Source organism: Nicotiana tomentosiformis, chromosome 6 (assembly GCF_000390325.3).
Source record: "Nicotiana tomentosiformis chromosome 6, ASM39032v3, whole genome shotgun sequence".
Taxonomy (NCBI): Eukaryota; Viridiplantae; Streptophyta; class Magnoliopsida; order Solanales; family Solanaceae; genus Nicotiana; species Nicotiana tomentosiformis.
In genome coordinates this window covers 89,633,911-89,650,828 of record NC_090817.1, presented here as the reverse complement: position 1 = coordinate 89,650,828, position 16,918 = coordinate 89,633,911, and the positions used below count along the sequence as shown (strand labels likewise).

At 37.0% G+C, this 16,918-nt stretch overlaps 2 protein-coding genes and 1 non-coding gene across 3 annotated transcripts; 1 reads left to right on the top strand and 2 right to left on the bottom strand.

The window, feature by feature from the left end:
• Positions 1-5,777: 5,777 nt before the first annotated feature.
• On the bottom strand, positions 5,778-5,850 carry TRNAR-UCU (transfer RNA arginine (anticodon UCU)). Its single transcript has one exon. It is a non-coding gene; the product is annotated as a tRNA-Arg (tRNA).
• Positions 5,851-6,597: 747 nt separating this feature from the next.
• LOC104090482 (UDP-D-apiose/UDP-D-xylose synthase 2-like) lies at positions 6,598-10,088 on the bottom strand. Its single transcript, XM_009595586.4, has 9 exons — positions 9,617-10,088; positions 9,101-9,193; positions 8,833-8,940; positions 8,079-8,193; positions 7,866-7,999; positions 7,663-7,764; positions 7,487-7,579; positions 7,222-7,357; positions 6,598-7,135 (listed from the first exon to the last, which is right to left on the bottom strand). The coding sequence occupies exons 1-9, from the start codon at positions 9,881-9,883 to the stop codon at positions 7,023-7,025; spliced, it is 1,161 nt and encodes a 386-aa protein (XP_009593881.1). The 5' UTR covers positions 9,884-10,088; the 3' UTR covers positions 6,598-7,022.
• A 6,188-nt stretch (positions 10,089-16,276) lies between these two features.
• On the top strand, positions 16,277-16,738 carry LOC138894382 (uncharacterized). Its single transcript, XM_070179079.1, has one exon. The coding sequence runs from the start codon at positions 16,277-16,279 to the stop codon at positions 16,736-16,738; it is 462 nt and encodes a 153-aa protein (XP_070035180.1).
• The last annotated feature ends 180 nt before the right edge of the window (positions 16,739-16,918 follow it).

Sequence of the window (16,918 nt, the reverse complement as noted above, 5' to 3'; positions counted from 1 at the left end):
TGCCCCATTGTGGGGTGGGTTTTCGGGTCTTTTTCTTGACCCGAAACACGCTTGGATATATTGATCCGCACAAGCTGTAATTTTCTGTTATCTCCTACAAGACATTTAAATTTTAATTTCAAAAACTGCTGCCAAGTGGCATACCTAAGTTTTTGTAAACGTGATGCGCTCATAATTCCATTTTATAGATGAATATGAATCTAGGGTGTCTTAGCATTTTACTTCATGTTCTAAATTGATAGTTCATCTAAGTTGATACTCCGTCTATTCTACTTTACTTTTAAGTGGCATCGGCATATTAAATATATGTAGAGTTTTAAAAAAACTAGTTTTAGGGTACGCGCTTTGCGCGTGTATATATATCAGTGGGTGTTAAATTTTTAAAAATTTATATAAATATTATTTCCTCTATTTCAATTTACATAACCCATTTTTCTTTTTAAAAAGGTCAATATATATATATATATATATATATATATATATATATATATAGAGGGAGAGAGAGATTGATTCAAGTATATTTTTTAGTTGTTGACGAAAACATAGTAATTAATATTAATCAAAGATCCAATGTTATTTGATTTTAGTCCTCTTGTATTTAGAAAATTATAGATCGGCTTGCGACTTTGAATAATTTTAATACAGAGTTTTAATTTTGTGAGTTAAAATTTTTCTTTTCTATTTTTTTTAGGACAAATACTAATAAAATTTGCTGCCTTCAGCTTTTAGAAAATACAATTCCACCGACCAAAACTTAATTAATTTTTCTAGTAAACTTTGTGACTTTATTGGTTACTGCAACTTTTCTACTAATAATCTGTAATTGTAACATTTACCAATTGATGAGATTTTTGACATTTATCAATTATTTGTTTGGTTGGATTTATGTTTTTGTTGTTAAACTAAATATTTCATAACACTAATAATTCATCATCTTTCTACCTATTTAAAGGCTCTTGAGTCTTGATTACTAATTTTTGAGTCTTGATTACTAATAAATATTTTCTCAGTCTTAAATTATTTGTCGTATTTCTCTTTTACTCGTCTTTAAAAAAAAGTTAATTAGAATAAATTTTTGACTATTTACCCTTATTTATGTCTTTAATATAATCTCTCTTCATTGAACATTTACTTTATTTATGTGTCATCTTCATCTTCAAGAATAATTACTACTAAGGATCAAATAGAAAAAATACATAATTTTATCTTAAACTTTCAAAATGATAAATAATTGAAATATTTATTTTTAGACATTATGATAAATAATTTGAGACAGAGTGAGTAGAAATTAATCCTTCATATTAATTGTATATTGGCTTATTTTAACTCTAATTCCCTGTCTAACTTTACTTTTAGAATAATCAATAGTACTAGATCAAAAAAATATATATATGGAAGAACCAATATAGTATTTCTTTTCTTCAAATTAAAAAGTAATAGTAGTTCTTCATTTTTTGACTTTAATGTCCTGAATACAAATATAATATTTAGTGGTTAGATATTAAAACATTGAAAATTTGAATTCCTAAAAAGTAGTTTAACGTCAAAATTAGTTTTTATATTTGGTCCTAAATATTAGGATTTTAAATTATAAAAGGAAAATTTTTGTTGATTTAAATGTCCTAAATATTGAGATTTTTTTACTATAATAAATAAAGTGTAGTTTATTTCAAAATACTAAATATTAGAAAATTAATAAAATATCTATTCTATCCAGTGTGAATTGTATTTTTAAGGATAAAAAATATAAATGATATTTCGCTAAGGACTTTCGCGTTTTTAATATAGTATAGATAAGTAGTAGTAATTACACATATATACTTTGAAAAAAGTTGCAAAGGGTTGTCAGATACAGTTGTAACGTATTTCTCTGTGAAAACATATTAGAATTTACCATAAATAGATATATTCGATTAAAATCTTTTAATTCAAGTTGAGAATAATAAGCTCTCCAACTATATCAACTAAGGCTAGCAACTGGGTCGGTCCGAGACTGCGGGTTAAGTGGGCTAAATAGACTTGGACCGTTTGACCCGCGAGATGGGCCCGTGCCGGTCTAGTAGGCCGGTTTTTAGCAGGGAGCCGTTTGGCTCGCCAAGGGACCGGGATCGGACTGGTCCCTTGGTGGGCCCAACAGATATATTTTTTAAAAAGAGTCGTTTGGCTTTTGAAAAAGTAACTGTTGGGTGTTTAAAAAATAGTCCTTTAACCTTCCCCAACTAATTTTTAACCCTAAACTTTTTATTATTACACTTTTTTCTATTTTCTACTATAAATATCCCCTTATTCTTTCATTTTTCTTACGAAATCAATATCAATCTATCAAAATATCTCTCTAATTTTCTTATATACTTGCTACAGTTGTTTACTTTATAAAAAAAATAATGAAAAAATTGTGAGGTTGCTACTATTGCTTACTTTATTCCAAAAAATAGTCAAAAACTATTGGTGTTGTTACAATTTGTGAAAAAATTGTGAAGTTGATGAATTTGAGCTTTCAAGTCTTCAACGATAATCAATTTTTAACGAGTTGTTCGTCAATTCGGTAAACTCATTCCAACTCTTAAGTCTTAGCATTATAGTTTTGCTTGTTTTATTTAGTTGCTATTACTTGATTAATTAAGATGTCTTCCGTAAGAAATATTTTTAGTAAAAGTAAGAATAAGGGAAAATCCAAGACTGACGAATCTAGTGACTCTTGTTGTTCCTCCTCCCCTGCCCCCGGCTCCCCAAATCAAACCCTGTAGCCGTCTTACACCTGCTATTTTTTATACCAATAATAGTTTATTACAATTTAGTGACACTGAATTTTGCCATAATATTGCACCTTGTGAATTTTTAAACCATGAATTATTGAATGCTCTCTATTATAATAATTATAATACTATTGATTGAAATGATGGTGAAGAAATTGATCTTGAATTAAAAAATTAGATCACAATTCTATAATAAAATTACAAGACATTGTTATTTTTTTAAACATCTTTTTGTCTCTAAGTTCTATTTAATTTTAAAAAATATTATTACTTAGTTGTTGTGCCCATTCAGCCAGCTTGGACCGCGGATCCAGCCCGTTTAGTACGGGACCATGAGTTAGTGGCCCTGGACCGATTCATACAAAAAATACGTTTAGCCCGAAACCATTTAACCCGTTTATTTAGGGACCGAGCCCGTAAAATCCGTCCCGACTCACTTGACACCCTTAGTCTCTAACATATATCGGTCGCTATGAAGAACCTTCAAAGTTTAAAATGGGCGCCTGTGCCTCTAATAAAAGTAGCAGCATGTGGTAGTTGGATCTCGTCGCAATATTTGTAGTGGAAGGTGCCAAATTAAGTTTAAAAAGAAAAGTAAAAAAGGAGCATATACGATTGTAGAAAAGATGTGTGCCATGATTATTCTTTTCTCCAAGTAGTCTTTAGCTGGCATCATTATATTTTATGTCTGTTATTCCTCTGAATGCTTCCTTTGGGTGTGATTCGCATATTGTCTTTAATCATTAAAGATCAGAAAATAAAATGATGAACTTATTCATAAAAAATTAAGTAAGACTTCTTTTATAAATTTGATTTTCCCATAACAAGGTTGCACAAGGCAGTCGGCACAACTTTGCATGTATTAATCAAATCTTAAACGTCCATAACAATTGAAGTTCGTGTATTTGTTTAATCAGTTAGTTATACTGCGATTAAGGACATGTATGATGGGGCTAAGACTCGGGTTAGGACAGTAGGAGGCGGCTCTGAGTATTTTCCCGTTGTAATGGGGTTACACCAAGGTTCTGCGCTCAGTCCGTTCTTATTCGCCTTGTTGATGGACGCGTTAACACACCATATTCAAGGGGATATGCCATGGTGCATGCTATTCGCCGATAACATAATTATGATTGATGAGTCGCGAGCATGTGTTAACGAGAGACATGAGATTTGGAGACATGCTCTTGAATCTAAGGGTTTCAAGTTGAGTAGGACGAAGACGGAATACCTGGAGTGTAAGTTCAGCGCTGAGCCAGGGGAAGTGGGTGTGGATGTGAGGCTTGATTCGCAGGTCATCCCGAGTAGAGGCAACTTTAAGTACCTTGGTTCGGTTATCCAAGAGGGGGGGATCGACAAGGATGTCACCCACCGTATTGGGGTAGAATTGATGAAGTGGAGGTTAGCATCTGGAGTCATGTGTGACAAGAGAGTGCCACCGATACTCAAAGGTAAGTTCTATAGAGCAGTGGTTAGACCAGTCATGATGTATGGGGCTAAGTATTGGCCCGTTAAAAACTCACATATCCAGAAGATGAAAGTAGCAGAAATGAAGATATTGCGGTGGATGTGCGGGCACACTATGATAGATAAGATTAGGAATGATGATATTAGGGAGAAGGTGCACGTGGCTCCCATTGATGACAAGATGCGGAAAGCGAGGCTTAGATGGTTCGGACATGTTCAGAGGAGAAGCCCAGATGCTCCGTACGGAGGTGTGAGCGGCTGGTTGTGGAGGGCACAAGAAGAGGTAGAGGGCGGCCTAAGAAGTATTGGGGAGAGGTGATCTTGCAGGATATGGCGAGACTCCAGATTTCCGAGGACATGACGCTTGATAGGAATATGTGGAGGTCGAATATTAGGGCTATAGGTTAGGAGATAGTTGAGTCGTGCCTTACTTCGTACTATTGTGGGACTAGCCATGTAAGGGTTTTGTCTAAGATAGCTAGTGACAATGTTGTGTCTTACTATTTCATTTTTCACTGCAGGTCCTATTTACTAGCTATCGCTTTTGATTTGCATCTTTTTTCTAGATTTCATGGTGTTCTTATTTTTCTTATGATTGTTGTGGAGATACTAATATTGTCTCCCTTTGCTTTGCATCTTTTTTCTGGATTTCATGGTGTTCCCATTTTTCCTATGATTGTTGTTGTAATACTAATATTGTCTCATTTTTGTCCTTTTGTCTTTTTGTTTTTTGAGCCGAGAGTCTTTCGAAAACAATATCTCTACTACTTTGGGATATGGGTAAGGTCTACGTACACACTACCCTCCCCAGACCCCATTAATAAGATTTTATTGGGTTGTTGTAGTTAGTTATACCGAGAGTCTGACACACACACTAGTTCGTTTGAGCCCGAATAAACAATCACTAATATTGAGACTAATTTTTAAAAAACTATTTGAGGATGTAATTTTATGCTTGCTATTGTGAAGTTATTTTTAATATTGAACTTCTAATGATTGAAAGCCTTAGACATGCATGTTCAAATTTAAATATTGGTGTTTAAAAGTTTAACCGTAGTTTGAGCCTTTTGTGTTAACAAGTATGATATTTGATTTATTTTTCTGAGACATATCACTAGTGAAGACGCTAAATCACAAAAGAACACTCAAAAAATATTCTATACTTTATTCTTGCTTTTATGAGTCTGATAAATTACATTAAGAGTTCCAAATTAAACTTTGCTAATCGAAGAAGTAGAAAAATTATCAAGAAAATTTGTACTTAAAATCTATAAATTATTGGGAACCTCAATTTGAAAATAAAAAGGGAAAGAGATTTCTAGTGCATATATTTATTTTAATATATATTTTTAAATAAGGTAGGAGATGATTTCTACATTATTTTATTTATTATAGAAAAGATTTGCAAGCACACACAAGTAGGGAGAATATCAACATAAAAGTAATGCGCTAACGGTCATGTCAGATGGTAACTTGCGGCTAAGTAAACTGTGAACAATAAAAATTGACTCGAAAATACTTCAGCCTCCAGTGAAAATACAAAAAAAAACAAAAAAGCACACCCGGTGGGACTCGAACCCACAATCGCCTGATTAGAAGTCAGGCGCCTTATCCATTAGGCCACGGGTGCTGTTGTGATTTTCACATCAGCTAGTATTTTAATAATGGAATCAAGTCTTAATCCAAACAATTTTTAAACCAATCATTATTCGCTTGGCCGAATCGGGATATGACCCAATGTGAGTGAGCAAGTAAAGACATTGGTAAACGAAGACTTAATCCAACAACAGCAACTATCGGTAAGCAACAAAGAGCAGTGCTAGAATACTTCCGTGTTGTAATAAGGAATGTCTGGTTTTGACTATAAATCGAATTTAACTATCCTTTAAAAATATGTGAGTATTAGTTCAAAACAAATCTATGTTTCTCATCACCTGCCGGTTTGTTCCTAAAGAATCAGTAACGAAAACCACCCTAAGGCCGCCCAGGTTCAGAGAGAATTTGGGAACCAAGATTGACGGCTAATCCACTTAACGTATCAAGAACATAGTAAATGAGCTCCGAGATCTTTGCTCTCTTAGAGCAGAGTGACACTTCAGCCGCTTTACCAAAGGTTTGCTAAATCATTAAGTTACCCGCAAAGTAACTCGCATTTGGTGTAAAATCTTTTGCTACAAGCAAAATACCACAAGAGAATAGCCCAAACCAGAGAAATCACAGTGCAGCATATCAAAAGGAAAGCCCATATATACATAAGCACTTCGGACAGACCAAATGACAGAACATCCAGACTACAAGATCACTCCAATGTTACAGGTACAACCTAAATGTCCATTCATCTCACTTGCAAACAAACTACCAGTATATTCCAAACAGCTTGAAGAAAAAAGGACAATCTAATAGATGAACAAATGACAACCGGAAAATATCGGAGCCCCGGCAGCAGGTCTAAAAAATGATACAAGAAGCTTTCATACAGAAGAATAGAATGAATGATAATAAAATATTAAAAGGACATTACAGGCTTTCCTTCATTTAGTGCCTGATAACTGTTGTTGACAAGTCTCCAGTGACATTACATCAACCTATGACACAATTTACTAATGACTACTGTCACAACTCACAAGATAGGATACATGATGCTTACACGTCAGCTATTATAGATTTTCAAAACGTGAGTGGCAAAAAGAAGTTACGTGTATGATAACTGAACCAAGAAGCTTCACTTGGTAGATTTCTTTAAAGAAACTGAAAGACCTGCAGACAAGCAGCACATCCTAGAGAACTCTCCTCCGCCTTCCCTCAATTTGCAGTTGTCTTTGACATGGCCTGCTTGATAGCCTCAGCATATGTCCTGTGTTGGTAGGTGAGTGTGGATTCAAGCAAGTCCCATAAGGATGTCTTTGGGTTCCAGCCTGGTCACACAACAATCAAAATATCAGATTATTCTTGACCTGCAGAATGTCTGAATTAATCAGTAGATGAGAAAACACATACATACCAAGCTGTTTGTTGATTATAGTCATATCTGGAATTCTCTTGTCACTGTCATCATACCCCTCTCCATAAAATTCTTTCGAACTTACATCAATGGTGGGCGTTTCAAGAGAAGATTCTCCACTCACCTTCGAATAAACCTGTTATGAAAGAAAAGGTGCTGAGAAACATAGACGGTGGGCAGATGCTGTACTGAGATGTAGAACTAAAACAAAGCCCCACAGCAAGAAAAGTTGAGGGAAAACAAAAAAGGCAATCACTCAATTCACCTGAGTCATCATTTCAGCAAGCTGCCGCACAGTAACTTCATTGTTAGGATTGCCCACATTAAAAATATGGCCATTTGCCCTTGCAGGATTTTCCTGATAGAGAAAAAAGTGAATCAGCATATAAATATTTACACACCTGAAAAATTCAAATGAAAGAAGATAGAGGTCAAACTCACAATCATCAAGAGAACAGCTTCAATAGCATCCTTGATATATATAAAAGTTCTCTGTGATTCCCCACCGTCGACTAGTTTCAGTGGCTCACGTCTTAAAAGGTTCTGAAAAAGAGAGGGAAAATGAAATAATAGAAAGTGAGATACAAGAATATATGTAAGTTTAAATTCAATACAAATAAATCAGAAATACAAATCATTCATACATTACTAAAGCAAGCTAACACTCTTGGAACACCCTCACTTGGACCATCAATGCCAGGTATGAAATCCATCCTGGGACCAATCCAATTGAACGGCCTTACAATTGTGAATTCTAAGCCATTCTCAGCACCCTCAGCTGCAAAATAATATGCATAAGAATTTTACTAGAGAATATTCAAGTTTTAAGACAGCCAACCAGGCAAAACATCACATACCATATATCAACCTCTCAATCAATTGCTTTGCACAGGCATATGACCACCTCTGCTTCTCAATAGAGCCAAAAATGCAAGGGGAGGCATCTTCCTTAAGCACATAGTAAGCAGGATCCTAATAGATAATCAGAAGAAAGATTTAAAACATCTCCAAAAATGTGAGTATCAGAAAACAATAAATGAGTATTAGATCATCCATGATTCTACAACAAAAGTTACGCATGTCGTGGGGTGCACAAGACTGAATGATTCCTCATCCATTTAGATTCAATCTGCATGATGATCCATGCAACATACAAAAAAAAGCACATTGTCTGTCCTTGTAAATCGCTTAGCAATTACCAACTTCACAACTACCAAGGACTGTGTATCAGAGATGATTTTAAATATACAAGCACACAAATCTACACAAATCTTTAATATCAAAAACTCCCTTAACTTCTTAATTACACTGCTTTTCTTTTTCAGGTGGGGATATGGAGAAGCAGCATGGAGGAAAAGACAAAATAAAACCACAAGTCCAAGATCTTTATAGAATAAGTTAAATCTACCTAGAAAAATTATGGAACAAAGCAACTTAAACATGGGGTACAAGGGGCCAGTACAAGTATGTTATACAAATACCAAACAACATAGTGGAAATTAATTGACATTTATAAGGATAGGACACGAACTCCATGGAAACAACAAAGCGAGTTTCACCTTAGGTGTTGCATTAAATATGGTACAAAATAAGTTGTTAGTGAAGTCTCACCTGCCGCAATGGGCTGTCCTTGGGTAAAAAGGCACCTATCGTTTTCCCATAAACCTCACAGGTGGAAAAGTGAATAAGACGCTTTCCATTTTCTGAGCAGTACTTCACCTGTATTAATCAATTCACATCAACTTCACACTCTAAATAATCACCAGGATCAAAATTGTCTATATCTCAACTGGATTCATTTCCAATAACAACCAACTGCATAGCAAAATATGAGCCCCCAAAAAGGCAAAAGTGAAGTTAAAAAATGAGAGATGCCTACCACTGGAAGAGCATCAATGAAGTTGCTGTAAATAGTGTCAAGTGGACGAGTGTTGTAATCCGCTGGAGTGCATATTGCAGCAAGATTGATGGTCTGCATCACAAGAAAAGCCAAAAGTCAGCACCAGTCAAAAAAATTGAGCGGATCAACATTTAAAAATTGGAGGAAAATGTGTCGGTGCATAAAGTAGTCCATAATTAAAGCAAGATCATACTAAAATTAGTATAAAATAATCCAAGGATAAGATTAAACAATATATTCAAGAACATACAAGCTTTTTGAGAAATCTGTGAAACTTCTCTAAAGAAGCACGAGAATGATGAAGTTCAGATCCAATAAGATCTCCAATTAAATGAGTAATCAAATATTTAATTCAGAATAATACGTTTTAATATCTCGCAAGGATATTAATAAAACAAAATATGAATCTAAGAATTTCGCAAGCAACACAATTTCATATTCACAAAGCGAAGATCCATTAATCATATAATGAGAAGCAAAAAGGAGTAAAATTACCAGATCTGCCATCTTGATAAGGCCTTCAAGACGAGAATCGTTCTTGATGTTGATGCGGTGGAACTGAATGCGATCAGCCCAGGTGAGCGTAGCCGGTTCGAGAAGATGCTTGATCTTGTCATTGTAAACGTCGACGGCGAGCACCTTATGCGGCGTCTCCGACATTAGCTTCTCACATAAATGCGAGCCAATAAAGCCTCCGGCACCAATCATACATATCGTAAATGGGTTTAGTGGATTTCCGTCCAGATCTACTCTTCCTGCCATTTCCAAAACTCTCTCTCTCTACAAAATTTCTTCTTCTACTTCCTCAACTTTCTCTTTCTATATCGGATACGTAAGTATATAGATCGTTTGATTCTCTGGGGGAAAAAATGGGGTAATGACGGTGAAGGAAAGGGGGATATTTAAAGGAAGTAAAAGGAGGGAGGAGAGAAGAATTTGGCAGTGTGTGTGGCTGTGGCCAGACTGCATTCATTTGCCTATGTACGCGCTTCATAATATACACGCGGAAAATGTTGTGGCCACTGGATTATCTCTTCCTTTTATTATTCTCTGCCCAGTTGGTTTTTAGTTACTATAACTTCTTAGATTTTTTTCTCACGATACTTGCCACTAATAGTTTTTTTTAACCTTTATTTTTCTTAACTAGTATACAAATTACACACTAATTATATATAATTATACATTATTACACATAAATTATACTTATATTATATGTCCGCCAACTTTTTTTTAAGTTTAAGTGGTTAAGTTAACAACTATTTAAGTTAATTTAAAACAAAAAAACAAAAATAGCCATCGTGAAGTAAATTCCTAATTAGGCTGGGGCTATTACTATGTAAATGGGAGAGGCTCATGTGTATCTAGGGTAGAAAGTTATAATTCAACTGAACTCATAGTTTTCACTCATATTTTATATTTTTATTAAAAAAATTATTAAATATATATAAATAATAAAGTTTGAATCCATTAAATTAGATAAGATATAATAAAATTATAAATCTGAACTCATAAATTTTAAATTATGGATTCACCTCCGTGCTAACGTGTTACCTGTGCACTCGGGCCTTGCTCTCCATAATCATGTCATGTGAGCTAATGAGCTGTCCATTTTCATGCCCGTGCAAGCACCACCGACGCACATACCAATACTACCAATGTCTTAACTAAAAAGAAAAATGTTTAACAAAGTAGTACTCCTACAACTTATGCATATTGATAGCATTATTTAACAGGTACAATAGTATAATAAATTTCATATTATTAGTGTGCATAAGTAAGTCCCAAAGGGAACTCGTCAATTCTATTACTCCAGACCCTCTCCTTCCTCAGATGTGTTCAATATTAATCTCATAAAATTTTTAAAACATGATTAACAGGAGAATGATTAAGATGAAAACAAAATACTACATAATAATAGTCGATAGATTGCTGGATTTGATTTTACATTTGGCATAAGGTAATTTCCCGAAGCTAATCGACCTAACTCCATCAAGAAGGTAATCAAGATGATTCAAGCTCATTTTCTTCTCTTATTTAAGTAACTTTCGCTTTAATGCCCACGAATTGAAGAAGCAAAACTGAAAGCAAGATCAAGAAATTCAAACACATAATCGACCTATTGCATTTGAAACAATTCTTTTTAGGTAATCCCTAATATGTCGACATTTTGTAGTTTGTACCCAAAAAGATAATATGTTGACATTTGCTACCGGAAATAATAACGGTTTTAGTTCTTGAGTACAGTATTGTTTTATTCTCTTGGGGGTCATTTGGTTCGCGGCCAGAGTTATCCCGTGATTATAATCCGGGGATTGTTATCCCGAGATTAATAATCCCTGAATTATTTAGTACCAACGCTTTGTTTGGTTCGTTTGATTGAAAATGAAATATACCGTGTATAATCCCAAACTTGTGTTTGTTTTGAAATTAAATAAACTTGAATAAATCATTTGTTTCCATTTTTAACCTTAGTTATTTTAGAAACTTAGATATATGTAATTTCTTTTAAAATAAAGATGGAGATTGTTTGACAAAAAATATAAATTTTGGTTCAAATAATTAAATCTATATAAACAAAGGTTAATCCTAATTAATAAGGCAGAATAGACTAATAAACACTTCTACTTGTCCCGTTTTGTCATCCCAGTCCCGATACTCTACGAAGTTTCATCCAGACACTCGTAGTTTTTAAAATACATTACTTTAAACCCCTCCAGCCTCGCGTGTTCTTCAAACACACAATGTGGATGACACATCATAGTCCACATCAGATTTTTAATGACATGTCATTCTTTTTTAATTTTAATTTCAAAAAATTAATTTTTTTCCTTTTTTCGCTCTACTCCTCCCCACCCTTGACTAACTATTGAAAACATCAAACATGACATCTTCCGTCTTATATTCGTCTCTTTGATAGTCAAACTTGTCCCTCCATCATATGAAACAAGGCGCCTTTACCAAAAATTAACTTCGTTAGAGAGCCATAACCTTGCAATGGATCCCTTAAATTGGTTTAAACTCGTTAATCCGAGATCCTTAAACCAAGTAGCTGAAGCTAAGAAATCTTGGTAGCTAAGCTGCTTGAGCACAAAAAGAGGAGAAAAAATCAAGACCTCAGATAACCAAGAGGAATAAGGAAATGCAAACAATTTCTCTGTCATTAATGAATGAAGATATTAGAGCATTTTCCAAAATTTGAATCTTGAAAAGAGGGGAATCTAATCCTACAGCATGCGTATTACCATCTTTACTGGCGGCAGCACCACGGTGGACAACTAAACTGGATCTCCAATACCTCACCATAAACTGCCCAAAAAATTAAATTTTTAGCTTCTCTCATCAAATAAAATTCCACCATTAAATTTCACTCCACCACCTGAGAATCTATTAGTCATGAAATAATTGTTACCCAAACCAGATTCAATACCTCCAATAGACATAGATCTAATTCATTTTAGAAACATTAATGGTGATTGCTCTTCAAAAAAGATTTACTACTTTTTTCTCAAATATTGACTGAAGGTTTGTGAAAATGGGGAGGGGAATAACGGGAAAGGAATAAGAGGAGAAAGAGAAGAGAAAAATGGAGGAGGGGAATAACGGGAAAAGAATAAGGGGAGAAGAGAAAAGAAAAGTGGAGGAGGGGTGGGGAAAGAACGGGAAAGAATAATGGTAGAAAGAGAAAAAGAAATTGGGGAGGGGTGGGGGAAAGAAGAAAGAACAAATATATTTTATTTTTTATTATATTATTTTTTGTCTTTTACTTTTACTTTTTATTTTTATTTCTTCTTCTTATTTTAATCATTTTTAATCTAACTTTTTTATGCTTACTCTCGTTATACATGTGAAGTTCACGTATTTTGTCCAACTCGGTCATGAAGTTGCCACGTATGCTTGGTCAACGGTCAGAGGAGTTTAAAGTAATGTGTTTTAAAAACTACGAGTGTGTGGATGAAACTTCGTAGAGTATCGGGACCGGGATGACAAAATGGAATAAGTAGAAGTGTTTATTAGGCTATTCTGCCAATTAATAATAATATCCTTAGATCTTAATATTAGAAAAAGTAATTAACAAGTGTTCATGCGGACAGTAAAAGCATCACGTGATAAATGCTCTGAAAAATCAAGAACAATGGTGTAGCATATAACATCCAATAGGCAATAATAAATGGCATTTAAGCAGATAAGGGGAATGATTCAATCAATAAAAGACGAAATAAATGAACCTTCCGTCTGACAATGATTGAAAGACAAATCCTAGAGTAATCGAGGATTTCTCGGATCTGATGGTAAAGTATAAATAAGAATTTCAGTGAAAAGTAGATCTTTGTATTGAGTGAAGACCGAATCTTTTTGTCAAAGTGTTTTTCTTACAGAAAATCAATATTCCCTCTATCATGGTTTCTCCTTCTATTTATAGGGGACATACTTCCAACAAACCCTAAAAGTACAAGTACAGAGAATATCCAAGAGAATATTCTCTTTAATATCCCATCTCGAAAACTAGCTGTTTCTGCCCTATTGAAGGTACTCGACCTCGACCTCAATCCTTGTTGACACCTTGACTACGATTTTCATTGACTCTTCGACCGCGGGCCGTGCGGCTTCTCGGACCGTCTTAACAAGTGAAGGCTTGAGGATTCTTCCCGTAATGCTATCTCACCCTGAATATTTTAAGGGCGGATTTTGACCCATACAGTTAGTCCCTCTGCTTATTGAGGTCGGCCTCAAGCGGGCTTGATGAGCGGATTTTGTTCATTGCGGTCGAAACGATTGGGCGAGCTGAGCGGGTCGTGATGATTGAGGCGAACTGGCAACGTGGCCCTTCGTGAGCCGTGAATTTTGGATGCTCCGTCTCACGGTTGGTTTGTTGGAGTTGTGTTATCCATGAATTAGGGTGACGTCATGACGTCATGCATCATCATGACGCGTATTCTCGATGCGTTGCTTCATTTTTAGTGGGACTCCTGATTGGACCTGCCGGTTCGCTTCTGGTGCCAGGTAATAATGAGCCGATTTCTCAGTTTTGATGCCAGGATCCTTATAAATAGGGATGTGAGTGTATAATTTCAAAGTTTACAGATTTCCTGTATCAAAACCCAATATCCTCTTCATTGTCTTCCATTGTTGTGCATCTTTCCCCTATATTCCAGCGATTCTCGTCATTTTTAATCCTCCATTGTTTGGTACATCTCTCTCTTTAGTTGAAACATGTCTAACGTACCCTCTAAGTCCAGCGAGGGAAGTGATGCACTCCCTCTAGCGATAGTGTTTCCCCCTCATACGGAGAACGTTCCCACTGTCGTTGAGGACAAAAACTTCCCCACGGTGGAGGAGATAGTTCCTCGTAACCCTGATACCGGTCTGATTTCTCAAAATTTCCTAAAGCCGAACCCGGAACCTTTAAATCGATGATGAAAGAGGCTGACTTGTTAGAGCTTAGGTCTAAATACGGCCTTCTGAATTACGTCGAGTTGATCCCTGTTGGGTGTGATTCAGTGCAGGTCCACCGTCCTGGTGCTGCGCCTTCTACGCCTACCCCTTTCACGTCATCTACACTTCGTCACTTAACGAGGAGTTGGTCGGGGTCGAGCTCATACTTCGACACTTAATGCACCTATTCGCCCCAGCATTTATAGGGGGACGATGCTGAATCTTCACCACCGATGAGGTGAATTCTTGGTGGTGAAGATGGACGACAAAGCTAACCGCCAATTCTGGCTCAACTTTTTCTTTGTTCGAACTGAGGATGTAGTGGCCAACGCCGATGGTTTCCCTGAGGCTTGGAATTGCACTCGTAAGTACACGCCTCTTTGTTTGTAGGTATCCAATTTTTCCTTAGTGTTTTGTCATGGTTTTAATCTTCTGTTCCTTCTTGTGCAGCTACGCGTTTACCTCCGCCTTTGGTTGACGATATTTCCGGTGGGTCGGCTCCTTCCTCATATCATAGGGATACGCGAGTGGTCGGGCTTCTTCAAAAGGTTTGGTCCCCATCTCCCTTGACTGGTAAGTTGTTCTTGTGTTCGGCCTCTTAGTTATTTCTCTTTCATGGTTTACTTTGGCTACCTTTTCTTTTCCCTTTCCACTTCCCTTAACTTCATCTAGGGGGTCCTCGAAGAGGTCGAGATCTTATACACCTGCGTTCCGAAAGAGGAAGAACGCTAAGGCCTCGGCTTCTGCCCCTTCCTGGACTGTGTCCACCTCGGCTTGTGTCCCGATTTCTTCTTCGACCGCGTCTGTCTCTGCCTGCGCCCTTGTTGGTACATCTTGTCTTGTTCCTTCCTCGGCCATGGGAACCTCGGTCGCTTTACCATACCGCCTTGTATACGAAGACGGGGATGAGCTTGTACCTGGTGAGGAAGATTTGATGCCTCGCAAAAAGAGGTCGGTAAATACTGGCGATGGGGCCACCCCAACCGTTGACTTAATAGAGGATGACTTTACGCCGCACGAGACGACGACCATTGTCATCGAAGACGATGTCGGGACGATGTTTGATATTCTGAGGTTGGCGGAGGCCGATGTGGATACTCCTCTTCCTTCTGTGATGACAGAGGCTAAAGGGCCAGCCACTGGAGCTTTCGACACTTCGCGGCAAGATGAGCCATCGACTTCGTGGCTAGCTGATGATACTTCTTTGCCGACCAATAAGAGAGGCAAAGACGTTGCTGAATAAGGCTATGATATGGGTTCAGACGTTGATGTTGGTGACCTGTAGATGATAGAGGAAGGATTTACCCAACTTGAGGTAAGGTTGGAGGGGTCTACAAGGACCATTGCGATCCCTTTGGATTGTGATTTGCTGAAGATTACAGAGGACGTTGTCTCCGGCCTCGGCCCCCTTTGTTCCGAGATAGAGGGTAAGACCTTTAAAGAGTTGGACGATGTTACTCTGTCGAGGAGCATTGTTGGTCTTGCCCTTAGAGTGAGTGTATAATGTTTTGCTATTCTCTTCTTTTTGCCTTTGTTTTCCGAGGCGTTTTTGTTTCTGACTCGTTTCTTTTCTTTTTCTGGTCGCAGAGGGTGATTTTGGAGATCGAGAGCGCCCGAAAGGAGGAGAGGCGTAGGGAAATTTTTATAAGGTTGAAAAATAAGTACTTTGATTATCGATGCAAGTACCGGGAATTTCTTCGGTAGCTTGAGGAGGGTGGCAACATGCAGGCCCTTCGGGACGAGTTGAAGGAGAAAGATGATGAGCTGGTAAAGTCCATTGAGAAGTGCAACGTCCTCGAGGGGACGTTGAGGAGTCGTGAAGAGGAGCTTGAGGTTAGTAGGGGCGTGGAGGCCCAATGTAGTGACATTCAAGCACAAGTGGTCGAACTACGCATGCAATTGGAAGAAAGTCAGCTTCAGCTGGAGGGCCTCAATGGTGAAATTGTTGAGAAGTGGAGCGAGCTTGAGAAAGCGAAATCTTTCCGTTTAGACGCTCTGAGGAAGTTGGAGATCCTTGAGCTAGCGAATAGCACCCTCCGATCCGAGCGGGAGAATGACCAGTCCACGACCAAGGCTAAGGAGGATCGACTAGAGGGGAGGGTTGGAGAGCTGGAGAAAGATAACATCCTCCTTCATGATCATGTGGTCCCATTGGAAGCTGAGAAGGCTCAAATGCTCATGTGATCACATTAGGGGACGTTTTTTCTCTCAAAAGTTGAAGTATTGATGTGGCTAATATTCCAATTGTTTGGTAGTAGCTTTCATTCCATTGTTTCTAGTTGGAACGAACCCTTGTTTGCTTCGGTTGTGATTTATATGGACCATCCTAATTTGTTACCAGCTTGCCTTCCTTGGGATCTTTGC